Source organism: Ixodes scapularis, unplaced genomic scaffold (assembly GCF_016920785.2).
Source record: "Ixodes scapularis isolate PalLabHiFi unplaced genomic scaffold, ASM1692078v2 PGA_scaffold2__306_contigs__length_199485367, whole genome shotgun sequence".
Classification (NCBI taxonomy): domain Eukaryota; kingdom Metazoa; phylum Arthropoda; class Arachnida; order Ixodida; family Ixodidae; genus Ixodes; species Ixodes scapularis.
Window position 1 is genome coordinate 64,572,824 of NW_024609857.1, and position 17,000 is coordinate 64,589,823.

General features: G+C 45.5%; 1 protein-coding gene across 1 annotated transcript in view; it reads right to left on the bottom strand.

The window, feature by feature from the left end:
* Positions 1-2,107: 2,107 nt before the first annotated feature.
* The window catches only part of LOC120848660 (D-amino-acid oxidase-like), a 51,746-nt gene continuing 36,853 nt past the window's right edge, over positions 2,108-17,000 (bottom strand). Inside the window, exons 6-10 of the mRNA XM_040220675.3 lie at positions 13,888-13,989; positions 13,702-13,763; positions 12,976-13,093; positions 6,753-6,851; positions 2,108-2,230 (exon numbers count right to left, since the gene is read on the bottom strand). Coding sequence (XP_040076609.1) covers positions 2,108-2,230; positions 6,753-6,851; positions 12,976-13,093; positions 13,702-13,763; positions 13,888-13,989 — 504 coding nt within the window. The remainder of the gene's footprint in view (positions 2,231-6,752; positions 6,852-12,975; positions 13,094-13,701; positions 13,764-13,887; positions 13,990-17,000) is intronic.

The window sequence follows — 17,000 nt, forward strand, 5'->3', positions numbered from 1 at the left end:
GGAGTATTAGTGCCCCGGCAAAATGTATTCCTGTATTTGTATTCCGAAATACTTTTTTTTTCCTTTCAAATGTATTTCTGATACCCATCGTGATACTTTTGTACGGCTGTATTCCTATATCAGCATTTTAGCAGTCTTGGTCATGTATCCCAGTATTTGTATTTCCAAATAAATTTTAGAGTATCCCCGCCCAACCTTCGTGCATGGCGTCGAGAAACAAAAGCGAGTCGCCGGCACATCTGTGCTTCGTATGACGCGTGGAATCCAATTCAAGGAACAGCTTGGCACGCGACATAAGATGAAGGGATGTCCTGGTTTCTCGCAGCCGCAACGCAGTCATGCGCACACAAACGGAAGTGTGCGTAGGGGCCTTTCGTGAGATCGGCGCTGCAGAACCCAGGATCCTGGGTTCAATCTCCACCCCTGCCCGTTTCGATCTGGATGAGCATCGTACCGGTGTGCTGTCGTGTATCACTACTGCGCGATGCACGTTAAAGACCCCAGGCTAGCGGTTGTACTGCACTGGCTAAATTTCTCATCTATAGCTGGGAGACTCGTCGCCCGTTGAGGCAGACCAAGTTCTAGGCTGTATAAACATACACACAACCCAATTTTTTTTCGTGAGATCGGGTTATTGTTGGCATGTTTGGATGCAATGGCTCATTTTTAATGGTTTACGTTGCAATGAAAAACGTAGTCCTGCAAAACTTTGCTGAACTACGAAAACTTTCTTCTGCGTACAGGTTTTCTAATTTGTGGTAATAGACAGTTTTAGTGGACCGTACGCTATAGCTTTGCGTACGCAAGGAAATTGCGGGTCGTGAGTGCGCATGCGCAGAACGCAATAAAAGGGCTAGCGTATTGCGTACGCACGCAACGCTGGGGATTTTGCGTTGCTGGCGGGCCTTGCGGGACGCTCTCGAGAGATCTCGGACCCAACGAGAGCGCTAGTTTCAAGATGGCGGTTGCCTCGACTGGCGCAGCAAGGGCGACGTGGTGTTTTCGAACTTGAATATGGTCAGCTGAACAATTCGAAATGACAAAAATCGTTAATTGTTCAGCTGACCATATTCAAGTATGTACCAACTAGCTCAAGTAAAACCTGTGTTTTCGAAGCTCTGTGTTACGTGAAATTGCGTGGTGTTCAGCTCGGCGATTCTTTCTGGGACGTACCGCGGTCGAATCAGATCGCCGTGCAGCTGATCCTGTCCACCGTGGCCTGTTTCCCCCTCCCCAATGGTGAGGAAAATCTTCTGCCTTGCAGAATATCGAGTCTGGTTGTCGGCCTTTAACAACACCCTCACGAGAAGAGCGGGCCGGGTAGGGGAATTGGTTTGAGCACCGTAGTTCAGTACACGTGGACCGAAATCTTGCCCTGCAAAGCCCTGCGATTTAGACCTCAATGCTATATAGGCCTTAAGGTCAACCCACTATTTTCTTTTCCCATCAGCCAATAAGAGCTCGGCATTCTGACATCATTGCAACCCCTGTGCAAGAAGCTGACGAACTTGCCCTTCGCATTTTGCATATTGAACGCGCCGCTATACTTTCCTTTGTGTTCGATCGGTTTAGTTGTTGGATAGCAAACCCTCAACAAAAACGAGCGCCGTGACGATGCAGCTTTGGCGCAACATAATTAATTCCATTGGAGTGTAGCGTTGGCTGCGGACAAAGTGAAAGTGAAACGTAGTAGAGCAATTTTATTGGCGCTCCAACAAAAAACCGGCGACCGACGTAAATACATTTTGGGGCGCCGAATGCTGAATACGCTTTACATTACTTGGAAGGATTAAGACGTTCCTCTTAAAACAAGTCTGAGCTTAAAGGAATATTGAATTAATTGAAACTTTGATGAGAACAAACATATCTCTTCGGGAAAACATTGTAAGCGCGAACGCAACCGATTCTACGAGTGTATGTGACCAATCAAATAGCCTCAAAATCGCAAGTCACTGGGCATTCTATATGCAAGGTTGTTTCAGCGATGATGGAACACGTAGGGACACGTAAAGACCATCATGCTATTGGGCCTTGGACAACGTTTGATTGGTTCCATCAGATCGTAGCCTTGGCTGCGTCCACACTTAAGGCACAACACAGTCTATCTTTATTGTCTTGTCAAGTTGTTGTCTCGAATGACGTCCTGGAGGAGCTTCACCGCGTCGCCTGCAGCTCCCCAAGACACGGTAATTCCGAAACCACCATGACCATAGTTATGAACAATGGGTAGCTGAAAAAAACAAAAAATAAAACAACAGCAACATAGGAACGTCACGAGCCTATAGACAAGGTCCCCGCAATTATACAGTGATTAGATTTAGGCTTTAACGCATGATCTACTTTATCAGTGAATTGTGCGAGGAAACCGTCACGAATAATCGTTCCGTTAATCCTTCCGCTAAATAGAGCGGGAAAATTATTTTAATGCGACGTCATATAACTTCAAATCACGTGACGTCGATTTCCCAGCCAAATTTAGCGGGTAATGTAGTTTAATTTTCTCAGTAAGTTTATCCAGGATATTTACGTCCTTAGATGCCGAAAATCGGCATCCCAAGACCAAGTCTTGGGATGCCAATTTTCGCGAGGTGGTTCTGCGAGACGGTAGTCGACACTAAACGCTGTCTTTTCTTCCCGATTTTTGTGGGAGCAATCAAGCTTGTGTAATTTTTTAAGAGGTGCCAAAATTTGATATGAGCTGTTTTACGCCTTTCGAAAATAACTGGTGCCTAAATTAGGCAATGCTCGGTATATTAGGTTTATAATATCAGCTATAGCGACGAAGTAACGTCAGCATTATATTGCAAAATGGTCATTACAAGACGCCTGGAGAATTCGGCATTTTTTAAATATACGCAGTTCGCCGACTAAAGAAATGGCGGCAAAGTAGATGAACAATTCACGATAAGGAAAGAGGGACATTTAAGACAAAACTTGTCTGTTTGTCTTAAATGTCCCTCTTTCCTTATCGTGAATTAATAACCAACACGCTCAACCATCTACATTACAGATGAACAAGTCCTTGAAAATTTAGAATAGCATAACTCTACAAAATATATTTAGCATAGAAGAGAACAGAATCAAGAATAATTTTAATCAAAATTTAAATAAATGCAGCTAGCCTAGCAGAATGCCAGCTAAAACTAATCACGTCTGAAAATAAGTGTTTTTGGGGAAAACGTCAATTTCTCACCCAGCCTTAAAAGGGGCGCTCAAGAGCTTTCTATAGCAGCTTGTTTTTGATGGCATATTGTTTGTCGGGCTATATCCGAACTGGTAAATACATATAACCAGTTCTATATAAAAGTTTTATGCCACATGTAAAAGGTTCGACACAATTATCTACCCTTTTACATACGACCAGTTCTAGATGGCAAGACGTCCTAGTCAACTCCCAGCAATAGAAATGCGCTGGCACCATTTTTTCTTCTTGTGGGAGCCATTCTCGGGTCCCCCCCAACTTCATAAAATTTGTCCCAAATCCCAAAAGTCACTATTATTGCTTTTTCTTTAATGCGCGGTGTGCATCATATTTTCACAGAAAACGTCAACTATTTGGGTTCATAAGACGTCATACAGCAATAATTGTTAGAAAACGCCGATTGACGGTGCCCCCCCCCCCCTCCCTTTCTTTGTGTCTGCTTCAAGGTGCAGAAAGCTGGACGTGTTGCAATTGTTGATTAGATTTTTAATCGGTAAATCGGCCCCCTATGAGCGTAATTAAGTTTTTTTAGGGTGCTTAGAGCTCGTATATTGAGTTATCACCATAAATGGACGAGCTCAAAATCCACTAGAGTGCCCCTTTAAGCCGCGGTCACACTGCTTACACATCATACGAACGACAGTCTGCAGACATTAGGGAGCTTTAGGGAACTGCGTTAGCACATCCGGTACGGTACGATGGGCCCCCCGGTGCTCACTGCGCATGCGCGAGTCTTATGCGGTAGCGCATGCGCAGTTCGTACCGGAGGGCCCATCGTACCGTATCGGATGTGCAAAAACGATTCCCTACAACTCCCTAGTATACCGTATTGGAAGTGCAAAAACGATTCCCTACAACTCCCTAGTATACCGTATCGGAAGTGCGAAAGCGATTCCCTACAACTCCCTAGTATACTGTATCAGATGTGCAAAATCGGTTCCCTAAAACTCCCTAGTATGCCGTATCGGAAGTACAAAAACGCTTCCCTAAAACTCCCTAATATACCGTATCAGATTTGCAAAAGCGGTTCCCTACAACTCCCTAGTATACCGTATCGGACGTGCAAAAACGGTTCCCTAAAACTCACTAGTATACCGTATCGGAAGTGCAAAAGCGGTTTCCTAAAACTCCATTGTATACCGTATCGGATGTGCTAAAACGGTTCCCTAGAACTCCCTAGTATACCATATCGGAAACGCAAAAGCGGTTTCCTACAACTCCCTAGTAAATTGTATATCGGATGTGCAGAAACGGTTTCCTAAAACTCCCTATTATGCCGTATCGGAAGTGCAAAAACGATCCCCTAGAACTCCCTAGTATACCGTATCGGAAGGGCAAAAGCGGTTTCCTTAAACTCCCTAGTATACCGTATCGGATTTGCAAAAGCGGTTTCCTAAAACTCCCTAGTGTACCGTATCGAAAGTGCAAAAGCGGTTTCCTAAAACTCCCTAGTATACCGTATCGGATTTGCAAAAGCGGTTCCCTACAACTCCCCAGTATACCGTATACGGATGTGCAAAAACGGTTCCCTAAAACTCCCAAGTATACCGTATTGGAAGTACAAAAGCAGTTTCCTAAAACTCTCTAGTATACCATATCGGATGTGCAAAAACGGTTCCCTACAACTCCACAGTATACCGTATCGGATGTACAAAACGATTCCCTAAAACTCCCTAGTATACCGAACGGAAGTGCAAAAGCGGTTCCCTACAACTCCCCAGTATACCGTATACGGATGTGCAAAAACGGTTCCCTAAAACTCCCAAGTATACCGTATTGGAAGTACAAAAGCAGTTTCCTAAAACTCTCTAGTATACCATATCGGATGTGCAAAAACGGTTCCCTACAACTCCACAGTATACCGTATCGGATGTACAAAACGATTCCCTAAAACTCCCTAGTATACCGTATCGAATTTGCAAAAGCGGTTCCCTACAACTCCCCAGTATACCGTATACGGATGTGCAAAAACGGTTCCCTAAAACTCCCAAGTATACCGTATTGGAAGTACCAAAGCAGTTTCCTAAAACTCTCTAGTATACCATATCGGATGTGCAAAAACGGTTCCCTACAACTCCACAGTATACCGTATCGGATGTACAAAACGATTCCCTAAAACTCCCTAGTATACCGTATCGGAAGTGCAAAAGCGGTTTCCTAAAACTCCCTAGTATGCCATATCGGATGTGCAAATGCGGTTCCCTACAGCTCCCTAGTATACCGTATTGTATGTGCAAAAACGGTTCCCTAGAACTCTCTAGTATACCCTATCAGAAGTGCAAAAACGGTTCCCTAAAACTCCCTAGTGTCTGAGGAACGTTTCTCTTCTGTTTGACAGTCCTATAACATTAGTAATACAAAACACTGTCTGCCGACATGTTCCAAGCCCACATGTATACGAGGCAAGCACGCTTTAACATGCTTGAGGAGGAATGTCCGCATGTAATTCTGCTATCATGTCAGCAGCGAACGCCGTGTCTTTTGTATGATGTATGAGCACGACTCCGGATTTACAGTTGGTCTGAAAACACCCCCCCCCCCCCCTTTACGAAACACCAAATTAAAAAATGTTTACACTATTTGTTAGATAATAGTCTTAGCAAACGCCTCTGAATTTTTTTATCCTTAAGCTATTTTATAGAGTAAGTAAAAAAAATTGTATAGAAAATTGCTGAGCTTCTGCATGAGTGAATGCACGCGTCATGTAACGTTTATTTCCCTGCTAAATTTAGCGGGGAAATGAATTGGTTTGTAGGTCACGTGACGTTTATTTCCACTCTAAATTTAGAGGAGAAACTAAATTGCCCTATAGGTGGCGTGACATCAGGTCACGTGACGTCAATTTCCCCTCTAACTTTAGCGGAGAAACTGAATTGGCGTGTAAGTAACGGGATATTAATTTTCCCGCTAGATTTAGCGGGGAAATTGAGTTCACGTGACCTACACTCCAATTCCTCTTCCCGGCTAAATTCAGCGGAGAGACTGAATTGATGTGTTGGTCTGTGACGTCCCATAATGCAACACTGCGCGCGTTGGATTATGGGACGTCACAGACCTACACACCAATTCAGTTTCTCCGCTAAATTTAGCGGAGAAACTGAATCGGTGTGTAGGTCTGCAACGTCCCATCATGCAACACTGCGCAAATTGCATCATGGAACGTCACAGGCCACAACTTCACGAAATGTTGCTGCACGAAATGCGGCTCCACGAAATGCGGCTGCACGAAATCTGGAGCATCTGGAGCAAAGTATTGATTCAGCTGCGCTGTACAATCAAAGGGCAACATGGACAGCGCGTAGAGAACGCGCGAAAACTAGGCAGCCAAAGTCGCACCGTCATTGGTTCAGGTCGGGGGTGGGGGAGGGGGGGCATCCACAAACACACACACATTTGGGTGTAAACAAGCGCACGAGGTGCGCAAAGAGCAGACGAACTCACGCCGCATAGTTCGCATTTAGAAAATGACAGTTGAAAAGTAACTAGCTCATCGCTGCGTTCCGGTGTAAATAAAATTAAGTTATTCTTACAAGTAGTGGCAGCCACTTACTGTTTTTCCCGACTTTTCAATTACGCGGTTCTCGATTTCCAGTCGAATAGGTTTTCTGTACGGTCTGAGTCCCACCTGGTGAGACAGGATTTTGGCATCCTGAAAGGTAAAATGAAACGCTGAAGTACAGTAGCCCAATTTTTTAATAATATCAAGCGAGCGTCGACCGCTGGGACGGCCAGCGCCATGTGCGGAGGCGTGCGGCGTGACGGGAGAGATTAAAGGAGTCATGAAACGCTTTTTCAACTTTTTTCTGTTTAGCTTTCCTCCTCAACTCATAAATCGCGCATTGTACCAAACAGTTCAGGAAGTCGGAAAGGGGGGAGTCCCCTCTTGCACGGAATCTCGCTTGTGTAGCCCGGACACAGCGTTTGTCCCCCTAGAAGATTAGCCCGTAGAAGCTCCTCCCACAAGTGTGATGCGCCTGTTTCAAATCTCTCCGCAGTCGAAAGAAGAGTTCACTGGAAACGCTCCTTGTTCCGCTTCAATGGATTCCCACTTGTCTCCGATCCCACTTTTTAAGAAAGCGACCTTTGTATTCATCGGAGAGGGAACCGAGCCCCTGAAAGCAGCCTTTGTATCCATCGGGGGGGAAGCTAATCCCCGAAGGTCGCGTTTGTTTCCGTCGGTGGGGGAAAACTTTATCTCCCTCTCGTGGCTTCCACAATGCTAAGTCAAAGTCGAAAGCTAAAGCAAATATATACAGATAGGCAAGACCCTCCTCGCGCGTTGGCCGCGACGTCACGGAAACGGTGGGACGCTATTGGATGCGAAGGTGGCGGAGGGATATCCGATTCCCTTTGAGGGGCATTTGCCGCTACCTTCTTAACCTGTAACTGACTATAGTTGCTTTCCCCACCCCGTTCACCCCGAAGTTGACAGTGCTGTGGAAGCTACGTGCTCGTTGGGCCAGCCACACATTTTCCACGTGATCACGCTCTCTCGCGCATACCGACCCGCAGAGAATGAGGTCAGGTGATGAAAGGGAGGCGGCTGATTGGTCCGGCAAGCGCGTAGCTTCCACCGCAATGTCAGCTTAGGGGTAAAGGGATATAGTGAGGTCCGGTGTCATGTGACGTGCGCTTGGGCCCTGGTGACGCGCTGCGGGGGCCCGGTTATGGTGGCTAGTAGCCCGGTGACGCGCTGCGGGGTCCGCGGATGTATCACAGTGAAAAGGCGGAGAGTTTACGAAGGGAAGGAGGTACGAAATAGTCCGCTATGTTTTGCAAATTTTTGTAGCGAAACTCAGGCTTCTGACTTTCTACCTTTGTTCTTTTGGCTCACTGAACGATGTGCTATTAGTAAAATCCCAATATAAATGGATTTACTCCAGCCCAAAAATCGTTTCATGGGTCCTTTAAGCGCGTGCACACAAAGCCCTTTCTGGTGGGCAGTCTTGTACACGTTACTAAAAAAAGTAATCTTTGACCTCTTTTATAGTTCGGCCACGATCGTGGCGCGCCCTCGCGGGAATCGCTCGAAACACTTTTGGTGGCTCTGGCACCGTCTCTCCGTCGTCCGCGCCAGGCCTCGTGCCTCCCGGTCCATGAGTTTACGTGTCTTCTCTGGTGGCGTTGTTCCGTCTTTCCCCATTCTGAACGTGTCTTTCTGTCTTCGTTTGGCGTGCATATTTTCTTCGAAATGGCTGAGAACGACCTGGAGGATTAACAAAAGCTACTGTCTACGATAAAGAGGACGTTGTTCGTTTTTATACCTTTAATGCCCGTGTCCCACTAGAGGGACAGAGAGAGACAAAAGACAGCGACAAGCCTCAAACCCATGCAGCATGCTCGCGATGGTACCTTTGACAGGCGTTGAGTCGTTCGGTGCTCGTGAAGTAAGCACGAGCGATTGCAAGCCTGTCAAAGATACCCTTGCGTGCATGATGCCCGTGTTTGAGCATAGCCTCTTTTATTCTACAAAGCCTCTCAAATCGTGAAAGACTCTGGTTTGAGGCTTGTCGTTGTCTTTTGTTTCTGTATGTCGCTCAAGTGGGACGCGGGCATAAGGGTTCATAGACATCCGACGCTGCGTCAGTTTCTACCATCGACTCGGAGCCACTTAATCGTCACTTCGGTATCGCGTCTTGCAATTGGCTACTAAAAGAGGGGTCCGCTTTCAAGGCAGAGTCGCAGAGTGTTATGTAAGGAAAGTAGTGGTGACCAGTTTCGATACCGACCCAACCATCTGCCCTGTGCGGAGCTTGTGAGCCCCGTTTATAAGGCCCGGCCACTACAAACAGCTGATTTTCCTCCCCTTAGTTGCTTAAGTTATTCGAGCTTATTGCGTCCGTCACTTAGCCGTCCTGTGTACCGCGCGAACGCACGAGCATCACCGTATTCGGGAATTTGTACACAAACTAGGGCGGTGTGAAATCCGGGCGGTCTTGATATCGCGAAGGCTCGCCGGCACCAATAAAAAGTAAGGAAAGGTACGTTATAAACAATCTCTCTTTAAATTCAGCACGTTTACGGACCTTCGACAAAGTGAGCCCAGCAAACAAAGGAGTTCACGGTTGCTTGCCAAGGCATTCCATCAGGGTTCTGTCTCCGTGAAGCTTAAATTCGTTTCCCACACTTTAAATGTTTTTCCAGCGACTGATATTTTTATCTGTTTTTTTTTTTTTTTTTCTCTTTTCACATGGCAAGACGCGAATGTCTATAGCGCACGCCTGAAAGACGGAAAGCTTTATCGTGTCATTCTTTACTTGAGTGCCGTGTATGGCGTGATTACGTCACACAACCTGGCGTGCACATTTACTATTAACGGGAAAATTGTGGAGAGTGTAGGCGAGCTGGTGTAAGTTGAACATGGTGGTAAACTTGATATACGAATATGCATCGAGGACATGGGCAGAAACAGGACTTCTTTTAAGAAGTCCTGTGTCCTTGATCTTTTATCCTTTCATGTATTCGTATCCATTCGCCAACACGCTCATTTTTAAGCATTAAACCTGAGACTGGTGTAGGAAAAGGAAAACGCAAAAAAAAAAAAAAAGAACAGGCATCGTCTCAAGAGACGTTGCCTGTCCTTTTTCTATCTTCTTTTGCGTTTTCGTTTTCCTACCCGTTTCCGGCTTACCATCATGTTCCGATTTACTGCATTTTAGTTAAAATCAGAATGTCGCGCCGTCACATTGATGATCCAGCCGGCTGACACGGGCGATTCGCGTCCTAGGCTTTTGAAACCAGGGCAAAATGGCGGGGTGTTTAACATCGAGTCTTTTTGTGCACCACCCGCAAAGGCTGCTGAAACTCCGTGAAGGCTTCCATTTGAACCATTTTTGCTTTTATTTGTGCAACCTACAGCTGCGCGGTGGTGAGGCGCGACGACTATGAAGCCAAGCCGCGAGAATAGCGGAGGAGTCAAGCCGAACCAGCACTGTCTGTGCGACCGAGCGGACGAGAGAGCCACCAAAAATGGCGCCTTTCCCTTTCCTCCCTCTCTCTCAGGGTCGGCGCATGCGCCCAGCAATCTCTGAAAAAGGTCAATTACTATTACTCTTGACTAAAAAGTATTCGATTAGATTACTTGATTACTCGACGGCAAAAGTAATAGGACATTACTTAAAGAAGTAATCGTTACTTTTCCGATTACTTTATTGTGTGAAGACACATCTTTAGCGCTCATAACAATGAACTACTTCCAACCTATATTACACATTTGCACAAGTATTAAAGAAGAAAAACTGGCTCCCTCTTTGTGGTCGTTGCACCTTCACAATGCGGACACAAGCATAGAATTCGTTTGATGACGTTTAATGATTTGGGCGTTCGCCAGTGTGTGTGTGTGTGTGGGGGGGGGGGGGGGGGGGAGGGGGAGGGAAGCGGAGGGGGTTCTAGATCTTGTTAAGCTTGAGCAAGTGTTGTCGCTCAAAGTTTGCGTCGCTCATTTTATTATTCACATGTGGATGAGCTCGCATGTTATACAAAAGAGCAGCAGCTCCAGGATTTGAAACGGATAATGTGTAGTACCCATTAACGGAAGAGATCGCCCGACCACTTCTCAACTCGAAACATTGCTTGTCACAAAGACCACGTAGGGGAAATGGGGAAGTATTTCAACTGCCTTTGTTATATTTTGCATCCGCTTGAGGCATTCTTCGGTTCTGGTTCTTCCAAAGTCTTTTATACTGGGTTCTACGGGCTGCCAGTAGGTACCCTAAGCAGGATCTTTTTTTTTTTATTTCTGTGTGTGTGTGTGCGTGAGGGGGCTAGTTTGAACTAGGGAGCCTTCATGTGCGCAAAGCGCACATGAAGGCTCCCTAGTTTGAACGAAGGACTCACAAAGCTACATTCTGCTTCCTCAAACTTCGCCCTGAATGGCCTTTGTCACGCACTGTGGCTTCGGACATTCCACAGAAACTGTACATAGAAAGAGATTGACCTCGTTTCCTACAGCTCTGCAAAAATTTTTCTTTTTTTCGTTCGAAGAAAACAACAAAAAATTTTATTTTTGTCATTTCATAAAAAAGGCGTGTGCCCCGGGGGGGGGGGGGGGGGGGGGGGGTTTCGTGGAAAAATTGTAACGGTTACAAGTAATTTTATTACTTCAAAAAGTAATCCGATTACTCTTGTGATTACTGCCTAATAAAAGTAATCCACTGATTACAAAATTACTCCAAAAAGTAATCGATTACAAGTAATTTGATTACTTGTAATGCGTACGGTACAAGTCTGCTGGTGGGAGTGTCGTCTGCTAGGCTATTCCGTTGACCGCACACAGCCCCTGCTCCGTGGCAAAGAAGGGGAGGGCGTTTGCAATGTCGAAGTGCATCGCGGATACGTCCCTCCTCTTGGAATGCGTTCACAATCCTGACGGTAGCCTGTATAACCCCGACTGTTGTTGTTATATCCCTTTGCGTCATACCGCCCATCGACATTCTCACAACACGTCCCCGTGATTCTATAGGCACTCCAGTATAGGTAAAAAAATGTGCGCGCGCTCGCTGGTCAGAACAAAAGTGTGACTACCCGGCTACATAGGCTAGATGACGACAACAACAACGCAGTTGATAATACAAAACACCAAGCGGAAACCCTGTCCATACTCCGTTTCACTTTGTGTTGTACCGCAGCCGACGCTACGAGCCGTCTTGGCCAGTCCGTCGCTAACTGCACGTGAAAGCACGGTGTCACGAGGCAGGGTGAAAGCACTGGATTGGTTTGATGGCTCGCAGCATTGTTTGCGGTATACGATTTAATGCATCGTTGCATTCAGTTTGTCGCGTCACCGTATTTTTGATTTGTTTTTGGTGTTCACAAAAGTAAACGCAAAGATGAAAAAAAAAGTAAATTAAACTCGATATGAGGCACGGTTTATGCCACGCCTGAGCAGTATCGAAAAAAAGAAAATAAAAGCAAGCGCTGTTTTAATCCTTGCCTAAAGGCGGTTAGCTGTGCCAGCAGACAATGAACAGGGGCTGTGTGCGGTCAACGGAATAGCCTAGCAGACGACGCTCGCACCGGAAAGAGCTTTGTGCGCACGTGCCTAATCACTCCCGTGTCGCCGCATTTCTCTGCGGCACAGCGCTGGCCGTCCCGGTGGTCGACGCTCCATTGACATTATTTAAAAATTTGGGCCACTGTACATATCTAGGGTGCTCCGGAGAATAAATATACGTTGTGCAGTCACTTCTGGCAACGATGAACGGTTTTACATCCGAACGAAAGATGATCTCTTTGGTTCGGATGCTAAACCGTTAATCATTTCCAGAAGTGACTGCACAACGTGTATTTTTGTTTGTCCGGAGAACTCTAGAAATAGACTTTTAGTCGAATTACTCACGCACCAAGGAGAATACTATAAACGTAATAAAAAAATGCACACGCTCGCCTTATCAGTTTAAAATATTCAAAGTAAACAATAAAAAAAAGAGCAGAGACAACACATATTAATTTGTTTCAGGTTTCCGTTTGCGAACAATGACTGCGGCAGATACTAGCACCTGTAACGCTGTAACTGCTCGCAGCATGCTAATTTGGTGCTTGGGTAATTTAGCGAAAGGTCTATTGATACTTCCCTGCATGATAACAGAACGGTCGCCATGCTTCAAATTTACTTTCAAATGACTTGCAACGAAGGAGGAGTTCGGATCAAAACCAAAGTGCGCGAGGAAAAGAAATGTTACGAATGCTTTATTTGTTTTCTGCGGCGCTTCATTTTATTTTATTTTTCGGTTATTTGTGTTTGCTACCGGAGAACAAAGAACGCGCAAGCTTACCTTTAAGCTCGGTACGAGTTCCAGGCAATTAGTCCAAATAGTTTTGGCAACTTCTGGATCAGGAACAAGCGAGGATGCTCCAGGTACAGAGCTTACACCCAGGATGACGTAGTCGACCCTGCCAAAAATGCATCTCTATAGGAACTAATTTGTTCTGTTCGACTTTGCGACAGTGTCCCCAAGTATTCTTTATCGGCGTGCAAAAAGGAGCTCGCAAAACGATGTATATCAATGTAAATAAAAACTTATTAAGGAGATGAACAATCAAACTTTTTTTATTTCTAATGAGGACAAAAACCTAAGGCATGACGGTTGTCTTCGAATGAGTCAATAGAGTACATTAATGATGCTGGCCTTTCTATGCATATAAATTAATGCTGAACCCATAGTCACCTTATAAGATATGCTAACCATGGGTTTGTTTAAATTACGTCGAAGAATTTGGCAGTCAACCTTGGTTCTTCATGTTTTCTTTTAATGTTAGTCAGTGCCCCGATTTATTCTCGTTCCATGGTTCCATAAAACCAAAGTCGAATTGAGTTTGAATTTCTACCAGGTACTAGTCTAAGCGATATTGATAAGCAACAACACGTGTGTGGGCAGGTTGCCATCTGGTTTTGGAAAGAAAGTATCATTTAAAAGGGCATAATTTTGGCTAGTTAGCCATTCTCCTACCTGACGTGATTTTTAGTGCATTTCTCTATCTACAGGGTAATTTGTACTCACGTCGGACAAACGCTACATTTTTTCTCAACGAAGGTTGCATGCTTGATCCATGGAGCGGAAACCTGCAATTTATGGTGAAGCAAATGCCAATGTTTCTGATCAATTTATTTAGAATTATCAGTAAACCGAACATCGGTGTGTCAGAAAAAAATGACACAGAGCCAAAGATTAATATACGTTTTTTACCTTAATTGTCTGCCCTTGAACGGGGATGACATCAGGATCAGGGACCAGAAACGATGCCCCAAGTCCGGTACAGTTTACGATGGCATCGTAGTCATCAGCAAGCTTTAGAAATGCAACAAAATTTGCAACCACTTAAATCGCTTGCGATGCCGTAAGCCGAAAAAATGAAGCGTCTGTAAAAAAAAATTAAGCTATTTTGCATAAATAATTGAACGTTTAGACAGCAGGAAGTTTGCCAGCCGCAATGGCTGTCTGGTGTCACCGCTGTATATTAAGAATTTAGTCAGGGCAGCACCACTGCGAGCCTGGGGTGTTTAACCTACACCACGCAGTAGGGATACATGGCCGCATCCCGTATGATGCTCATCCAGATCGCATAACAAGCAAAGATGGAGATTGAACGCTATTTTTTTGCTCTATGTGTTTCAGGCATATCTCACTGACGTTTGGAAGCACCGTCTCATGGGCGACACGGTTTTGTTATTGGTGTGTGTGTGTACTCAACACTTAGATGGCAAAGTGTCTGTACGTCATCTACATTGATCGATTGAGAGACACAGATTTGTCAGGACTACCGCTTCAGTGTTCGGCTCGAACTCGCGTTAAATCTAGGAAGTGTTGATCGAACGAGAGACTCAGCCGTAAGTTGAAGAAGCGCAATGTCAAATCTGTACCCTGCTTGCTACCGAGGTACACACTTAAAAAAAGCTAGTCAAATGCTGGTAACTGCAATAGTTACTACCTTTTTCTGGTCGTTACTACCCTTTACTACTTACTACCTCAAACGCGCGAAATATAGTAAAAAGTTAGTAAATGCAGCCGTCACTACGTTTCTTTTTGACTGTTACAACCTTCTTACTAGCTATTTACTACCACAAAGGCGCTAACAAAATGACGGCGTCCGTTGCATCCCCGATGTCCAGCGTTATCGACGCACTTACTGCTTCAGAACGCAGGGGCAGGTATCTGCGATGGGTGGCTGGCTAGCAGACGCGCACGCGTAAAGGCCCCCGCCTATCTGCCTAGCCTTGTGACGCAGCCAGAGTACCACAGGTTTTCGCTAATAAAGATTATTATTATCATTATTATCCACAAATTATCGTAGCATCAAGTATTGTAAGAGGGGACATGTTTTGTCCCCTCTTACAAGAGTTGGAGCTGACTTTATAACTATCACAGACTCCGTTCCAGCACGTCGTGGAAGCCAGCGGCCCAGCGCTGGCGCGAGCGCAGGATGAATGGATAGATGGATGTTAATGGCTATACCCTTTGAAACGGGTGGTAGCTTGCGCCACCTAGCCGAAGTCTAAAAAGACAAACGTATTATTCCTCCCTTCCTTCTAAGACCAATTTTCTCCCCTAACTATCACCAGGCAGTGTGGGATATCACCAGGATGACCTTCGGAGGATCGGGCAAAATAACTAAAAACATCACCTTCCCCCCTATTCCCCCCGACGAGGTAGTCACCAATTTTCCTCTTGTCAATCCTTGCCCGTGTTACCTCAGCACCGGACCCACTGGGAGACAGGGTTGATACTTTGGGCCGGAGCCACGCGGGAGGAAGTCCCAATTTTTCTCTGTTCCGCCTGACCCCAGCTGTGCTAGTCAGTTGTGCATCCTTCAATTGTCCCTAGATAATTTCCATCAATCTTTTAATCCCCCTTTTGTGACTGTAATCCTTTTCTCTTGCGTCCTTCCATCGTCGCCAGTAAAACCCAGTGCCCCGGCCAAATCCGTTACTCCTTTAGGCAGGGCAGGGCGAAGCCCCTTGCACTTCAAAACCAAGTGCTCTAGACTCTCGCTCTCATTATGGCAGGCGACGCTTAATGTGTCTGTCTCCTGAAATTTAGCCCTATACGTCCGCGTCCTCAAAGCTCCCGTTCTCGCCTCGAACAGCCAAGAACTTCGCAGTGAATTGTCAAGCACATTTTCCTTTCTTATGTCTTGCTTTTGTGGCCTGTACACCACTAGAGCTGATTTCTCCTGCATTCTTCCCTCCCACATTTTCCTCTCTGTCTCTTTCACCGCCTTTTCCACTGAATAGTCTGCTCAGCCCCATCAAAAGTGTGTAGGTATTTAAATGTAAAGGCCCATTCAGATACTTCCGACTTCTTAAGATCGAGTGCCTTGGAACTTCTAGACATCTCTCACGACGAGAGGACACCGGCGCCATCTATTGGGTGGCAGTGGAAACTTGGCGGTCCGCATATTTTCTATTTCTCTTAGGCATCATCCTTTCTCTATTGGCTCGAAATACCTTTGTCAACGTTATAAACTGGCCTTTCTTATAGGTATTACGCAGATTTGACCTCGAAAATCCCGCAAAACCTTCGCTTTTTTTTAAATTCAGTTCCAGGATCACCGCATAGATGGCGCCAGCGTGCCAGTGTGTTCTACCGTCCTAAGAAATTTTAAGAGGTTTCAAGGCCCTCGGTTCTAAGGAGTCGCAAGTGTGTGAACGGATCTTAAGCTTTCAGGTTCCGTTTGTCCATTTTGTGTTTAAACTTTTTATGTATAAATACTTGAACACCTTCCGTGCCCTACCGCGTATCATCCATATCATCCAACCTTTGTTCAAATTTCAACTTACTAATTGCCTCTCTGCTCTCAAAAGACGACCATCCCATGTCCCCCTGTACTTCCTCATTCGGTGTCTTTCCATGTGCTCCCAGTGCCAATCTGCCTACGCTTTTTGTCGAATTTCTAATCCTGATTGAACCCCTGATTCCATGCACAGTACACCATTGTCAAAAGGCAGTCCTGATACCATCACTCCTTTCCATATACCTCTGACCTCTTCACATCTATTATAGTTCCATTGCGCCTTGTGGTTTATATTGGATGAATTTCTTTTCCCTTTTCTAATTATATTTTCCTCAAGTTCCCGTAGACATTTCCTTCGCTCATTCAGCCAGACTCCCAGATATTTGTATTTTCCTAGATGGTCTATTACAATGTCTTGTATCCTGAGGAGCTCCCTCTTTTCGTCGTTAAACAACATTACTCCAGATTTGTCACTACTAAAACTCATGCCCAAGGTGTTCTCCTCCTCTCCACGTATTCCAGCTAGTTCCTGTAATGTATCCTGGTTATCCGCCATAAGTACTATGTC